At 45.2% G+C, this 15,729-nt stretch overlaps 1 protein-coding gene across 1 annotated transcript in view; it reads left to right on the top strand.

The window, feature by feature from the left end:
• The window catches only part of PTPRT (protein tyrosine phosphatase receptor type T), a 1,166,895-nt gene that overhangs the window by 728,474 nt on the left and 422,692 nt on the right, over nucleotides 1–15,729 (top strand). Inside the window, exon 8 of the mRNA XM_042230145.2 lies at nucleotides 9,354–9,650. Coding sequence (XP_042086079.1) covers nucleotides 9,354–9,650 — 297 coding nt within the window. The remainder of the gene's footprint in view (nucleotides 1–9,353; nucleotides 9,651–15,729) is intronic.

Genomic DNA, 15,729 nt, shown 5'->3' with positions numbered 1-15,729 from the left:
GGTTGGCCAAATAGCATGAGAGTGCTTTCCGAACGTACGTGATGCAGGAGCGCCCAGCAAGGCCTCTGACTCTTGGCCTTAGGGATGGTGTCCTGAATAGTCCTGCGTCACCTATTGGATGAGGAGGATCCCTGGTTACCTAATGAGTCTGTAATGTTCTTGATTCTGCCCTTGGGACAGAAGTGGACAAAGTATAGCCCACAGACTTGGCTTTCTTGCCTTTATTTTACTTTTTTTTTAAATGGAGAAACGTTTTATTTTAAAACGTAGCAGTGTGTACAAGTCGATCCCTAACTCCCAGTCTATCCCTATTTTTGTAAATAAGCTTTTATTGGAACACAGCCATGCTGGTTGTCTACACATTGTCTGTGTCTGCCTTTGCATTATGACAGCAGAGACAAATAGTTACAACAGAGACTGTCTGACCCACAAAGCTTAAAGGATTTAGTATCTAGCCCTTTACAAAAAAAATTTGTCAACTCCTACCTGAGAATGCTGTCGTAACTGCTTTAAATGAACCTCCAGACAAGACATGAACCCGATCACCTAAAAAGACAAGGACAGGTTGCTAGGGCCTCATTGAACTTTATACGATGGACTGTATGAGCTGTTTGTCTCTGCTTACTAATATACGTTTGTGTAATAAATGTTTATCTGTGTAGTAGAATTTGACCTCAGACTTGCTTTTATTTACAACCTAATAATGCCATTATGAAGGCATTGTTAACCTTCACTCACCTCAGATTTCTTTGGTGGCTTCTGGTTTCTGTGGAAATGAATGTAAGGCTGTGCGTGAGTCATGACTAAATTGGCTCAGATGAATTTCCAGCGCAAGGCTGTGTCCTTCTGACACTTGTTGCCTGGAAGCCTGGCACCTCCCCTGCAAAAGCTCCATCAGGCATCATCATTCCACCCTTCACAGTTGTCGTGTCTACGTCCCCCTCTAGAGCATGGATTTCATGAAGGTCAGAAATCGTCTGTGTCATTCCCCAGCATCCCCAAATGCCTGTCCCATCTCAGTGGTCTGAGGCATGTTTGTAGAAAGGGAAGTATAGATAGCCGTGTAAATATGCGTTAATAGGAGCTTGCTAACTCAAAACTGTCATTTAAAAAGCATGAACCCAGCCACCAGCTGGACCGAGCACCTGGCCAGGGGTCCACTGTCATCTTCAGGACCCCTGTTCTGTCTCAGTGGTTCCCTTGCCTCGCCTCCCTTCTGGAGGTGGGAATTGTATTTAAGGGAACACAGCTGTGTCACATACCATCCAGGAGCTTGGTGAACACCATCTCCTTAATTCACCCCATGGCCCTAAAAGGCAGGGAGTACCATCCTTGATTTACACATGAGAAAAATGATGCAGATGGGGCAGGTCATTTGCTTTAGGTCCAGGTGATGACAGAGCCAGTGTTCCTTTCTACCACATCATGATGCCCCCCTCCTCCGGGGCATTTTTTCAATAGTGGGTGAACCAACGGACATGTGACTGACGTACATCCTCTATGATATCTCTGCAAGAGGATAACAACTGAGTCAGCTCTCACAAGACAACATGTTCTAGCTTTGGGTGATTTTAGTGGCCGGGGTAGGTAGGACCCAGTGACCCTGGGTGGTGAGGGTACCGATATCCCAAAATGAAGCCTCTGGATTCCTGTCCTTGCCTACCTTCATAAGGGTGTCTGTGGTAATAGTCAACAAATTCTCATCTTCTACCAAACATCCGCAGTAAATGAGAGGCAGTGGCAGAAAGGAAGCATGAGAGCAGGTTTGGATCATGCTGAAAGAAGACGGATTTTAATTTTGTTCCTTTTACCTTTTTTCCCTTCGTGTATCATTTCCATGCAGAAATCGCAAATTAATGGTCACATCGAACTATCTGTCAATGTATTACTGCTCTTGCAGTATCAAATTATGTTGGCAATAATGTTTCCAGATGCCTAGGACTCCATTGCAATTTAATTTGAAAGGAACTCAAATTGCATCTCCAAATGGATAAAAAATTAATTTTACATACAAGATATCCACCTCCGCATTTTCAGCCCTATGCCCCCAAATTATCTCAATTTAGGTTCAACTTTGAACAGTACATATGTTACAGCCAACTCCACATTCTAAGATGAATACATAGAATTCATGACTCAGAAATCTGCTTTGCTAATCCTTTTTTAAAAAATTAAGATGTTGCCTTGATTAAGGTCATTAGGAGATTGTTCAGCAGTTACGTTTGACAGAAGGGATGAAGGCTTTGTCTCTATAAAACAAGAAGCTGGAATTCTAACTTAACCACGTGATTACCTTAATAACTGGAGTGTAGAGAGAGTCCTGACTCACCCCTTCACTTGCTGCATTTCCCCTGCAGGATGTTAGAGCCTTGATTCTGGTTCGGTCTTCAGTCGTCTCATACTTTTTATATTTACTGATACTTATTTATTAATCAGTTATAAGTTCCAGTTATAAAAATGAAGAGATCTAGGTGCTCACGGGTGAGCAGGGAGAGGGTGAGTGTGAACCAAACATGCAGACAATTAATCTGCAATTTGATAAGGACTGTGGAAGAAATAGTAAAAAAAAGAGATGATGATTCATCCTGCCTGGGCAATAAAAGTTTTTGGAGAAAGTTACAAAGACAGAGTGGCTTTGGAGTCAGGCCTTGAATATACTGGATAGGGATTTGCCAGTGGCAACCCAAGCAGGGCATGGAGGCGTAAAAGGATCAAGGATGCAATACTCTGCTCTAGGAGCACAGGGTTCAAAGAATGAACAGTGGAAAATCAGGGAGGGAATTTGGAGGTGGGAGGGTGTAAGTTGCAGGTTGCACTCTGAGTTTTGGGTTGAAAATGGTTCTTCAAGAGGAAATGGTACTTTAGTAAGATCTCACATGGCAAGGGGGCACATGACTGAGGTGAAGAGGTCTACCTCGCCTTCCAGAGGTAGCTTCAGAATAAAGAAGCTTCTAAAGATGTGAGTGAGACAGACAGACAGACACACACACACACACACACACACACACACACACACACACACACCTGTCCCTAACATATGTAATAACACAAAACAGTCTGGGACAAGATACACACAGAGGCCTGTGGTCCCTTTCCTTCTTTCACCTGACTCCATCCTTCCCCACAAAGATCTGTTCCTCCAAACAGCCATCCTTTGTTCACCTTTTGGATCTAGAGGTACACAGATGGAATATGGTCTGACCTTGGATGGCCAAACCAAGGAAAGAGGTTCAGACAAGCTCTCAAATTGAGTTTGGAGTCATTGGGATAGGGAATTCTGAGGTGCTGGGCATCCAGAGCCTGGTCCAGATGGGCCAGTGGGTCCACAGGGACCAGGTAGGCACAGTGGCCCATTGACTCCTTCTCCAGGAGAAGGGCATGGTCTGCAGAGGGCTGGCGTGTGCTTCCAGTGCATAGGGCTTGGGATTGGCCCCCACTGCCAAGTCTAAAGGCATAGAGACTGTGAACCCAGAGGTCACACCACTGTGATTATCCATCAGAGGCAGACTTCCCAGCGTCCCAGATAAGACACACTCTTTTCCCATTGTTCCATCTCAGTGACTTGTAGGCTCTTTCTCAAGAAGGTCATATGGACAGAGCCTTATCTGGAGGCAGAAACCATGGGCTCTGGACTTGGACATATTTACACGAGGGATATAAATTCAACAAACCAATCTCCACTGCACACACAAGGCTTTCTCAGCAATTTCCAACTTGTTTGTACCAACTGGAATGTAAACCTGAGACTCTCCCTGCTGTAGGCAATTACCAGAACCGAAGCAGGGTTTGCCATCTGAGGTCTGGGAGGGTCAGAGTGAAAGCATGAATGCTTCCATCATGCATTTTGAAAACTAGTTTCCATCGTGTAGGATTTCAGGACATTCTCTTGTTTGGATGAAAAAAAAAAAAATAGATACCTTCACCCTTAAAGACTTGGTGATGTGCTTGCAGGGGACAGAATAGAGAATTGTGGAGTCAGGGGGTCCAAGCCCAGTTCTCAAAAACAGATCACCATCTGTTCATCTCAGTTTAACCAACACAGACTGGGTCCCTTGACAGGCCTGGTGCCATGTGCTGGGTTGCTGGACAAACAGCATATGGTCCCTTGCAGCCTGGGAGGAGTGATGGATACAAGAACAAGCAGCTCCTGGAAAGCACGGCAAGCATTGAGTGGGCTGGATGGTTGTGTAAAGTGCTGCGGGAGTCCAAAGCTGGGGACTGACTTAGCTGTGTGGTCCTGGGTAAGTCATGTCCCTTCGCTGATCTCAGTTCCCTCTGCTGAACACTTGTTTTCAGCATGCAGCTGCCCAGTCCATGGTTAATGTATAGCCAGCTTTGCCTTTTCTTGAATGGGAGTTCTTGAGCTTACAGAACACTTTCAACCCACACGTATCTCACCCACAGGGCCACAAAAGTTCTTGTCTTTCCACTTGAACTGAGGGGTAAAGCGTCTGCTTACAATGCGGGAGACCTGGGTTCGATCCCTGGGTCGGGAAGATCCCCTGGAGAAGGAAATGGCAACCCACTCCAGTACTCTTGCCTGGAAAATCCCATGGACTGAGAAGCCTGGTAGGCTACAGTCCATGGGGTCGCAAAGAGTCGGACACGACTGAGCGACTTTCCTTCCTTCCTTCCTTCCTTCCTGAGTTTTGCTTGAATCTCTGATTCCATAGCCTGAGAAAGCCTCACATTATCTTTCAAGGTGTCAGTAACACACCTGGACATTTTTTTCCAAGTCCTCTTTGCCTCTGGTCTCTTTGTTCCCGTGTGGGATCTTATTTGGCTCAAGTGAGGCATTCAGATCTCAGAAGCCGTGAGAAATCCAATCCTAGCCAACCGTTTGTGGTATCTGGAGGACCTTGTTGAAGACTGGGAGTCCCATGAGAACAGTCCCTTTGAGCTCCACCCAGGATTCCACAGTCATGTTCACTCTCTTCCTCCCCTTTTCAGTCCCAGCAGCCAATGAGTTCATTTTCCTCTTCCTCTAAAGGCCAAGCACAACTGGTCCCGAGGCCCTAGGAGTGAAGCTTCTACTCCAAGCAAGCTTCTAAAGGCCTTTCCCCAAGAAAGGCCATTCTCTCTAAGAGGGATGCCCACTGTTAGAGGCAATTTTCTCTCTCTTTACAGTTCATTTTGTACTCATTAATAGCCCTCTGTGATTAGTACAACAGTTTCCACTTTATAGACGAAGAAATGGAGGCTCAGAGATGAAGTGCCCTTGCCCAAGGTCACACAGCTAGTGAGCGCCAGAGTCTGGCTTCAAGCCATGCTCTGCCCAGCTCCGCTGTTCCCTGTGGCCTGTCTGATGACAGTCAGTCGCATCTGCTTCAGAGGGAGCAAGTCACTTCTCCTGTGCCCTGACCTTCCCACTTTGGGAGGGAGTCTCTTTGCTCTGTGGCAGGCTTGCAACATCTCTGGCCTTCTTTGAAAAGGTGCCCTCGTCTGCTCCTTCCTTGAAGAGCAGCAGAAAGGTGTTTATGTGCGCACCTTCCTAGGTGAACTCGGGGAGAGGACTCTAGTGGCTGAAGGCGAGGAGTGGGAAGACGGGTCAGTACTCAGCTTAGCCCCACTGTGATTAAGCGCCCATGTCACCCTCCCCGGTGGGCCTTAGGCGCCTATGGATCAAGCCACTTCCGCCATACAGTTCTCAGGTTTCTCACTACATTCTCCCCAGATTCCTGAGGACCATGGCAGGCCTCGTGTTTATGTCCTTTCCTTGTTCTCCTTCCTGATATCACAGTACAGAGGAAACACAGATCCTGGACCCAGATTCAGATCTCAGCTGTGCCGCTCACTCTGAGGCTTTGGGCCCATCCTTTCATCTCACAAAACTTTGGTTTCCTCTAGGACGAGGCTAGTAATACTTTCTTCACAGGTTGTGGTGGTATTTACAAACTAAAGCATCCTTTCAACTGATACGCTGGGTGCAGGCTGAAGGGATGAGCAGAGAGCACCCTTGCTCTCCAAGAGCTTATATTCTAGCGTGCAGGACAATTTTTAAAAAGCTGTCACGCTGAACTTACCTCTTGTCAGTCTGTGTAAGTTCCTGGACCTCTCTGGCTTCAGTTTATTCATCCATAAAGTGGGATTGGCCGTCAGTTTCTTCCTTACGGAGTCACAAGGTGATGGGGGTGATAGAACCCCAAACTGAGGCTGCTGGCCATCAAGGTTGTTTTGTTTTTATTGTTTCATTAGTGCTTGAAGGGAGTTTTGAGTGAGAGAGTGAAAGTCACTTAGTCGTGTCCGACTCTTTGTGACCCCATGGACTATACAGTCCATGGAATTCTCAAGGCCAGAATACTGGAGTGGATAGCCGTTCCTTCTCCAGGGTATCTTCCCAACCCAGGGATCAAACCCAGGTCTCCCACATTGCAGGTGGATTCTTTACCAGCTGAGCCACAAGGGAAGTCCAAGAATACTGGAGTGGGTAGCCTATCCCTTCTCCAAGCTCATCTTCCTGACCTAGGAATTGAACCGGGATCTCCTGTATTGCAGGCGGATTCTTTACCAACCGAGCTATCAGGGAAGTGAAGGAAATATTGGAGATTCCCAAATGTGTATTTAACATGGACTGTGGTACATCTTAAGATGTTTGACAAAATAGAGTTATAACCTTGGATTTTACAGGTCTTATGTGTTCCTGATCTCACTCTAACAAGGTGAGCCAAGAGGGCATGAGGGCAGTTGTGTAGCTGGACAAAGCTCTAAGTCAGTTTTGAAGGCACACCCAGAGGAGGGTCCATGAGGTTCCGAGCGGGGTGGGCGGCCTCCCTGCCAGCAGTGTTCTGGCATCTGGGCCAAGAAAAAGGCTTCTGCCAGGCAGTGCTGGGGGATGCTCAGGACTTCCCAGGCAAGGAGTTTCTCACTGTTAACTCTGTCTCTCTCCTTGTGTGAAGCGAGCAGTGGTAACAGCCACACCAGGTCAGAACTCCCCAGCTCTGGGGACCTCCCTTCTCACTGTTCGATCCATGTGGGCTCCACATAGCAGCTTTTGTTCGGTGTCATCTCTTTGCTTTTGGGACACGGGCTTTCCTTTACGTGACATGAGTTATTGGGTTGTAAGAGTGACCGTGAACTCAGTGGTTGAGCAGGGCCAGGCTGCCTGTCTCCCCAGCAGTGCATCGGAGGTCTGGCCTGGCTCCTGGGCTCCCTGACGTTTATTTCTAAGCATCCTTCTCCAAAGAGAACCACTTCAAAGTGTGTCCCTACACAAGTCACAGGACATCTGCCCTGCACAGACAGATCAGAGGACTCAGCTCCATCAGTATCGCCTGACTTTTTTCTTTTTGGCCATGCCATGTGGCATGCCCTGTCTTAGCTCTCCCACCAGGGATCAAACCCGTGCTCCTTGCAGTGGAAGAGCAGAGTCCTGACCACTGGACCACCAGGGAATTCCCCACCCTCCCTTTTTATCACTGCATTGGCGGGGAAGCTGCCTTACCCCTATGCTCTGAGGGAACCAGAGAGGTGACAGAATTCATCCTTTTGCGTAAGGATGCTACACAGTACTGCCACATATAAGGTGGTTGGGAGGATCCAGCATGCGAGGGCTTGTTATTATTTTTAGTACTTTTCCTTTTACTGCAAAAGAAAAACTGCCAAATATTGAGTGCTTAAATTCCAGGTGTAATTCTAAGAGCTTTTGCAAACAACACCTCATTTAATGCTCCCCCCGCCCCCCCGCCGCCATCCCCTGCATAAAGTTAACTACTATCATTATCTCTATTTAACAAATGAAATAGAAAATGGACCCAAAGAGATTATATAAATTGGTAAAGCCCTGTAGGTAGCGTGGGGGGAAATACACTGATTGCATCTCTAGCCTGTGCTTAACTACTCCCAGCAAAGAAAACCTGACCGAGGAGCTTACGGGGCACGCTGACCAGAAAAGAGGTTGTGTTTCTATTGTAATAAATGCCTCAGCCTTAGAGAATGAGCTTTACATATGGAGATTTTAAAAAATTGTTTTGTTTGTTATAATCTTTTTTGTACAAAAACATCTACTTAATTTGTATAAATAGAATATTCATAATAAAATAAAGATGGCCACTGTTATATATGAGGGTCTGGGACCAATATAAGTAGGGAGGGATAGAATGGGAGACAGCTCTGGGGTGAGAAGGCATAATAAGACCTGTTTTTCATTTTTATTTCTTTTAAAATTATATATTATTTTTCATATTATTTTCTGTTATGATTTATTATAGGATATTGAATGTAGTTCCCTGTGCTCCTCAGCAGAACTTTTTTTCTTTCTACATATAGGAGTTTGCATCTACTAATCCCATCTCCCAGTTCTTCCATCTCTTGCCCCCCTCCTCCTTGGCAACCACAAGTCTGTTCTTTATGCATGTAAGTGTGTTTCTGTTTTGTAGATAAATTCATTTGTGCCATATTTTAGACTCCACATGTAAGTGATACCATACGGTATTTATCTTTCTCTTTCTGACTTCCTTCGCTTAGGATGATAATCTCTGGGTCCATCCATTTAGCTGCAAATGACATTATTTCATTTTTTTTAATAGCTGAGTAGTATTCCATTGTACCACATCTTTATCCCTTCCTTTGCTGATGGACATTTAGGTTCCTCCCATGTCTTGGCTGTTGTGAATAGTGCTGCTATGAACATGGGGGTGCAATTATCTTTTTGAATTACAGTTTTGTCCAAATCTGTGCCTAGGAGTTGGACCGTTGCATCAAATCTATTTTAGAATGATATCCCTGGAGAGGCCTGTTTGGTGGAGAAAGGAGAGGAGAGAAGGAAGGGTTGAAGGGTGTTGTGGGAGGCTCCAAAAGGATCTGTTGTGTTTTCAGTGAAAGGAAAGGAGATTCCAGGGCGTTGTCCACTGGTCACAGTGACAGCCTGGGTGCTGTGTGTTGCGGAGGCAGCTCAGTGTGCATTCTCTGCACTCAAGTGCAGTGAGCTGAAAAGAGGGTGCTGGTTTCTCAAGGGGAGGGGTGTGGCCAGATGAAATGTAAAGAGATAGATCAGAACTGCAGCTTCCTTCTCAATTAGTATTTTCCCAAAGCATTGTGTGTGCTGTTGGTGGTACCCACGATGGTCTTCAGTGGTACCCTGATGAACCTCAATAATTTTAACAACTTTGCATTTTTTCAAATGGTTAATATTCATTTATGACCAGTGATTCAGGCTTTCCCTTTAAATAGGTTTTCTTTTAGATGCTTGTCTTTAAATAATAGGTTTGTTTTACAGAAAAATATTAGTTAAATTATATTCTAAGTGGGCAGTGGCTGAATTGGTGAGATCTATGTTCCCCTGTTTTAGCAGAGCCCCCACCCCGCCTTCCCAATGGCCTGCTCAGAGCCCCGTGTCTTGTGTGTGTGTCTTGCAGACCCGGTGCATGGCCCACAGAACGTGGAGATCGTGGACATCCGAGCCCGGCAGCTGACCCTGCAGTGGGAGCCCTTTGGCTACGCGGTAACCCGCTGCCACAGCTACAACCTCACAGTGCAGTACCAGTACGTGTTCAACCAGCAGCAGTACGAGGCCGAGGAGCTCATCCAGACCTCCTCCCACTACACCCTGCGGGGCCTGCGTCCCTTCATGACCATCCGGCTGCGGCTGCTGCTGTCCAACCCTGAAGGCCGGATGGAGAGCGAGGAGCTGGTGGTGCAGACGGAGGAGGATGGTGAGTCAGGGAGTGGGCGTGCTCCCTCAGGAACTGGGAGGGCTGGACCAGCTCAGGCGGCCACACCTAGCAGTTGCAAGAGTTTATTTTTTTCCAGCATCTTTCGTCTCTCTGTCAGTGTATCAGCATCTTCTCAAAGCTCTTCAATAACACACCATGCAGGCTGTACAGTACACAACTCCGGGGGCCCTGTGCCCCTAGACAGTGACACCTCTGCCACAGACACACGCTCATCCACATCCCTGCTCTCACTTTATGCCACCTGCTGTGCCAGCATTTGACCACACTGATGCCTCTCAAAAGAGAAGGTGTGTATTGATCATACTGTTGAGACATGTTGAGTCTGGAGTCAGATGGTTCTGGATTCTCTTAAAAATTAGCCTCAGAAAATACACATAAAGAGCTTGGCACACACATTGAATGCACCCAGAGCCACATATTCACCTGGGTGTCCTACAGGCATCTCAACAAAGTATCCAAAATTGAACTCATTTCCTCCTCATTACTGACTTCTCTCCCTGTGTTCAGGTATACTTCCCAGAACACAGGGAGGCCTGAGTGATGGTCCCTGATGGGATCAAGACCCATATCCTCAGCTGCAAAGCCCCACAAGCGTACAGAGGAAAGCACTCCAACCTCTTCTAACTTGTCCCTCGTCCCCTTCATCTTATCCTAGACCTGGAAGTTTTATCAGATCTGCCTTTGTAACAAGCCTTCCCCAGTCCCTTTTAAAATCATCCTTGCAGCCACTCTCTTTGCAGCCCCTCTAGACTGTGCTTCTGCGTAGCACAGTGGTGGGGACTCAGCCTCTGTCACCTTGTTCCTCCAGCTTCCTGTCTTGCAAAGAACCTCGGTCTCCTGTGGGTACAGGTCTCACCTGGGTCAGATGTTAGTGCCCTGCTTCCTGGGAGCCTATTCCTGTCCAGCCACCAATAGAGGGTCAGACGTCTCATCTTGGCTTCATTCTGTGGCCCTAGATTTGGGTTCTAATGAAGCTGCCAGAACTTTCTCTAGATTTGGCTCCATTGTATCAAAGATAAATAGCTCCTTTGACAGCACATAGACTAATACACTGTCTGAAAAGTCAGACTCTGGAACCAAATGTGCCTGGAGAAAGTTGTTTAACCTCTCAGCGCCTGGGTTCCTTATCTGTAAAAATGGAGATAGATTGGGAATTCTCTGGTGATCCAGTGGTTAGGACTCTGTGCTTCCGCTATTGGGGGCCCATATTTGATCACTGGTCAGGGAACTAAGACCCCCCAGCCATGTGGTTATTTAAAAAAAAAGGAGACAATCATAGCACTTAACTTCTAGGTTATTGTGCTCATAGAAAAGATGGCATGTATAGAAACTAGAATCATGTCCATCAGACGCTTAAGTTTTCATTAAATGTGGCTACTACATTTGCACTAAGTCCCCACCCCCTCAAAAAAAAATCTTGACAAAGAATCCTCTAGCACAATCAACCTAGAAACCACCCATCCATCTCTTTAGAGCTGTAGATGTCCACTGTCTTAGCTATATAAAACATGACATCGATATCCAAGGAATGGCAATGTGGCAGAATTTCACATTAACTTAAAAATAATCAAATAAACCATCCACATTCATATTTCCAGTAACATTAAACTTGATTTTATACAATAAGGAGATACAGAGTTGGGGCAAGTAGGGTGGTTTGGTGGCTTAGTTGCTAAGTTCTGTCTGACTCTTGTGACTCCATGGACTGTAGCCCACCGAGCTCCTCTGTGCATGGGATTTCCCAAGCAAGAATACTGGAGTGGGTAGCCATTTCCTTCTCCAGGGCATCTTCCCAACCCAGATATCAAACACGGGTCTCCAGCATTGCAGGTGGTCTCTTTCCTGACGGAGCCACCAGGGAAGCTCAGGGTGGTTTAGTGACAAGAGTTCATGGGGGGAACCTGGTTATTGGACAAGGGGGTTGGGGAGCCAGTGTTGGGAACCAGCATGAAAATGCAGGATGCTGAAGATGAACAGGAGGGTTTAGCCCAGGAAGAGCTCAGGACATTTCTTGCCAAGATGCTCTGCCTGCCTTGGGCCACTTATTGAGGACTACCTATATGTGCAGCTGCACATCCCAAGTCCCATCTTTAAGGCATGCCCCAACCTCTCCATTTCTTCTTCTCATCACCAAGAGGGAGGGGAAACAGTCACAAGGTCTTTATCAAAACAAATTGAGAACAGCAATGCTTTGAAATTAAATTTTAATCACACAGCATTAATGGCAGCACCTCCATCTCTGCTCTCCCAAGCTGTGTGGGCATCATCACAGTAAAAGCACGAACATTCAGGACACCTGGCCTCTGGCTTGCAGCTCTCCCGAGGCCCCACCTCGGGGGGCATGGAGGCTACAGGAAGGTCTCAGAAGAGCGCAGGCGCCTGTGCATGCCGCGGTTACGTTCCACTTCTCCTGAAGAGGGGAGAGGCACCATCTCTGTTTGCTGGGGGCTCATTGACGTTGAGGTCGAGCTGCAGATGGAGCTCAGCTCTAGTCCATTAACTGAAACCCCCTTCAGGGAACCAAGGAGGCATCTTGCAGGTTGAGCTGGCTGGAGTCATGGTGCTTTCATCTGTGCTACAAAATTGTCTTCTGGGAAATGTGTGGAATTTGTAATTCCATCACCCCAGTGCCTTTGTGAGCATGTGAAGTAACCCACCACTGATGAGAACAGCTTGTGGCCATTGAGCCCCAGTGTTTCATCTGCGAAGGGGTTGTTAATAGGAGGCTAAACATTTTCCCCTTTTCTTCACAAATGTCTCAGACAGAAACCTCAACTCAGCTTGCTGGGTGGTTATTTCTCTGCCTTCAACCAAACCACAGCCAAGACTGTGAAATGGAATCTCTGAGATTCTAAAAAAGGAAAGCAAAATAGATGATGGTCTCATTTTGGCTCCCCCTTATTGAGACCTACAGTGGGCTAGACACACATGTTATATACTATGATTCATACTTGATTTTTGCTTTGAAATGTTTCAAAACCATGGAAAAATTGGAAGAAGAGTATAAGCAAGATCTGTAAACCCTTCATGAGACTTAACACTAGTGAACACCTTGCTATCTACTTTTTCATATGCATATATGATACCTATGTATGATATAGGGTTTCCCTGACAGCTCAGTTGGTAAAGAATCTGCCTGCAATACAGGAGACCTTGGTTCAATTCCTGGGTCGGGAAGATCTGCTGGAAAAGGGATAGGCTACCTACTCCAGTGTTCTTGGGCTCCCCTTGTGGCTCAGCTGATAAAGAATCTGCCTGCAATGTGGGAGACCTGCGTTTGATCCCTGGGGTGGTAAGATCCCCTGGAGAAGGGAAAAGCTACCCACTCCAGCACTCTGCCTGGAGAATTCCATGGACTGTATAGCCAATGGGGTTACGAAGAGCTGGACACAACTGAGTAACTTTCACTTTCACGTGTGTGATATATTTGATATGGAAATAACATATATAACTATACATATAATATTTTTAACTATTTGAAAGTAAGTGGCAGAAGTCATGATACCTCACCCCTAAATTCTTTAGCATACATGACAGTTAATGATAAGGACTTGCTCCTCTGTACCCACAATACCATAGAACATCTAAGAAATTTTGCAGCGATTCTAAAACAATCAAATAGACAATCTGTATTCATATTTCCAGTAACATTAAACCTGATTTTATCTGACAAACCAGAATATGAGACATGTTTGGCTAAGATACTCTATGAGTTGGTGATGTAGGTTTCTCTCTGTAGCATGTCAAGAGGTACATGACCTCAGGGACCCCCTCTACTGGTGATGCTGAGTTGGTCCCTTAGATAAGGTGGGGACCACCCAGTCTCTTCAGAGTAAATGTGGCGCCTTTTCTCTTTGTAAATTAGCTCTCCTGTGCAGTGGTATTTTGAGATCTTTAAGTATCTCTAGTCCCCAAGAATTAAAAAAAAATTTTTTTATGAAGTATGGTAGATTTACAATGTTAATTTCTTCTACACAGCAAACTGACTCAGTTATACATTTATATATTTTTTCCATATTCTTTTTCATTATGGTTTTTCAGAGGATATTGAGTATAGTCCCCTGTGCTGTATAGTAGGACCTTGTTGTTTAACCATCCTATATGTAATAGTTTACATCTGCTAATCCCAAACTCGCAGTCCTTCTCTTCCCTACCCTTCTCCCGCTTGGCAACCACAGGTCTGTTCTCTGTATCTGTGAGTCTCTTTCTGTTTTGTAGACAAGTTCATTTGTGCCCATATTTTAGATTTCACACGTAAGGGATATTATGTGATATCATATCTTTCTGACTTACTTTGCTTAGTACAATAATATCTTTTGCTCCAAGTGGCAGTATTCTTTTTTCTTTTTATGGCTGAGTGATATTCCATTGTGTATGCATACACACACACACACACACACACACACACACACACACACATGCACAACATACCACATTTCTTCATTCACCCATCTGTGGATGAACATGTAGTTTGCCTCTATGTCTTGACTGTTGTAAATGGTGCTGCTGTGAACCTTGGGGTGCATGTATCTTTTTGGATTATAGAGTTTTGTCCAGATATATGCCCAGGAGTGGGATTGCTGGATCATACGGCAACTCTTATTTTTAGTTTTCTGAGGAACCTTCATACTGTTCTCCATAGAGGCGGCACCAATTTACATTCCCGCCAGCAGTGAAGGAGAGTTCCCTTTTCTCCACACACTCTCCAGCATTTGTTATTTGTAGACTTTTTAATCATGACCATTCTGACTTATGTAAGGTGGTACCTCACTGCAGTTTTGATTTGTATTCCTCTAATAATTAGGGATGTTGAACATCTTTCATGTGCCTATTGGCTATTTCTATGTCTTCTTTAGAGAAATGGCTGTTTAGGTCTTCTGCCCATTTTTCAGTTGGGCTGTTTCTGTTTTTGTCATTAAGTTGTATAAGCTGTTTGTATAATTTGGAAATTTAGCCCCTGCTGGCTACACTGTTTGCAAATATTTTCTCCCAGTATGTAGGACAGGAGCCTGGTGCACTGCAGCACATGGGGTTGCAAAGAATAAAACCAACTTAGTGACTGAGCATGCATGCAGTTAGTCTTTTGTTTTACTTACAGTTTCATTTCCTTTGCGAAAGGTTGTAAGTTTGATTAGGTGCCTTTTTTTTTTTTTTTTTTTGGTTTGTTTTTATTTTTATTTCTATTGCCTTGGGAGATTAACCTAAGGAAACATTGGTATGGTTTATGTCAGAGAACTTTTGCCTTCAATCTCTTCTAGGAATTTTATGGTGTCATAGCTTATGTTTAAGTCTTTAAGTCATTTTGAATTTATCACTGTATATGATGTGAGGGCGTGTTCTAACTTCATTGATTTCCATGCAGCAGTCCAACTTTCCCAGCACTGCTTGATGAAGAGACTGTCTCTTTTCCATTTTGTAGTCTCGCCTCCTTTGTTGACGATTCATTGCCCCTGGGCATGTGGGTTTATTTCTGGGTTCTCTGTTCTGTTTCATTGATCTGTATGTCTGTTTTTGTGCCAGTACCATGCCGTTTTGATTGTTTTAACTTTGTAATGTGTCTGAAGTCTGGAGTGTTATGCTTCCTGCTTTGTTCTTTTTCCTCAGGATTGCTTTGCCAGTTCTGGGTCTCCGCAAGAACTTTGGACCCGAAGATTTTAGCACTCCCTGATAATCTTCACCTGAATCAGCTAGTACTGATATTTGCAAAAGGCTGTTTTTAAATCTAGCATTCCCTCTACATGTATTGTTTTGCATTCTTCTTGATGAAACAGCTTTCTCTCCTCATCCCCATCCCCTTTTTTACTTTCCCTGTTGACTCATGGGTCTTTTTTTTTTTTAAACTCAATGTATTAAAATCCATCACTGTCATTATTCTTTTCAGTGCTCAAACTGTCTCATATATAGCTTGTGAGAGTCCCTTCTAATTGGCTGCTAGGTCCTTTTGACATGGTCTCATTAGTTTTCTTTGCTTCTGGTGCAACAGAACATTCCAGACTACCCTTGTAATGTCTCTGCCCTAGACCTGGAGTTAACCACTTATCCAAGGATTTCTGGTGTT

This window comes from Ovis aries, chromosome 13 (genome assembly GCF_016772045.2).
Source record: "Ovis aries strain OAR_USU_Benz2616 breed Rambouillet chromosome 13, ARS-UI_Ramb_v3.0, whole genome shotgun sequence".
NCBI classification, from domain to species: Eukaryota; Metazoa; Chordata; class Mammalia; order Artiodactyla; family Bovidae; genus Ovis; species Ovis aries.
Note: the sequence above shows the minus strand (reverse complement) of the source record. Positions and strands in the feature narration are given on the sequence as shown.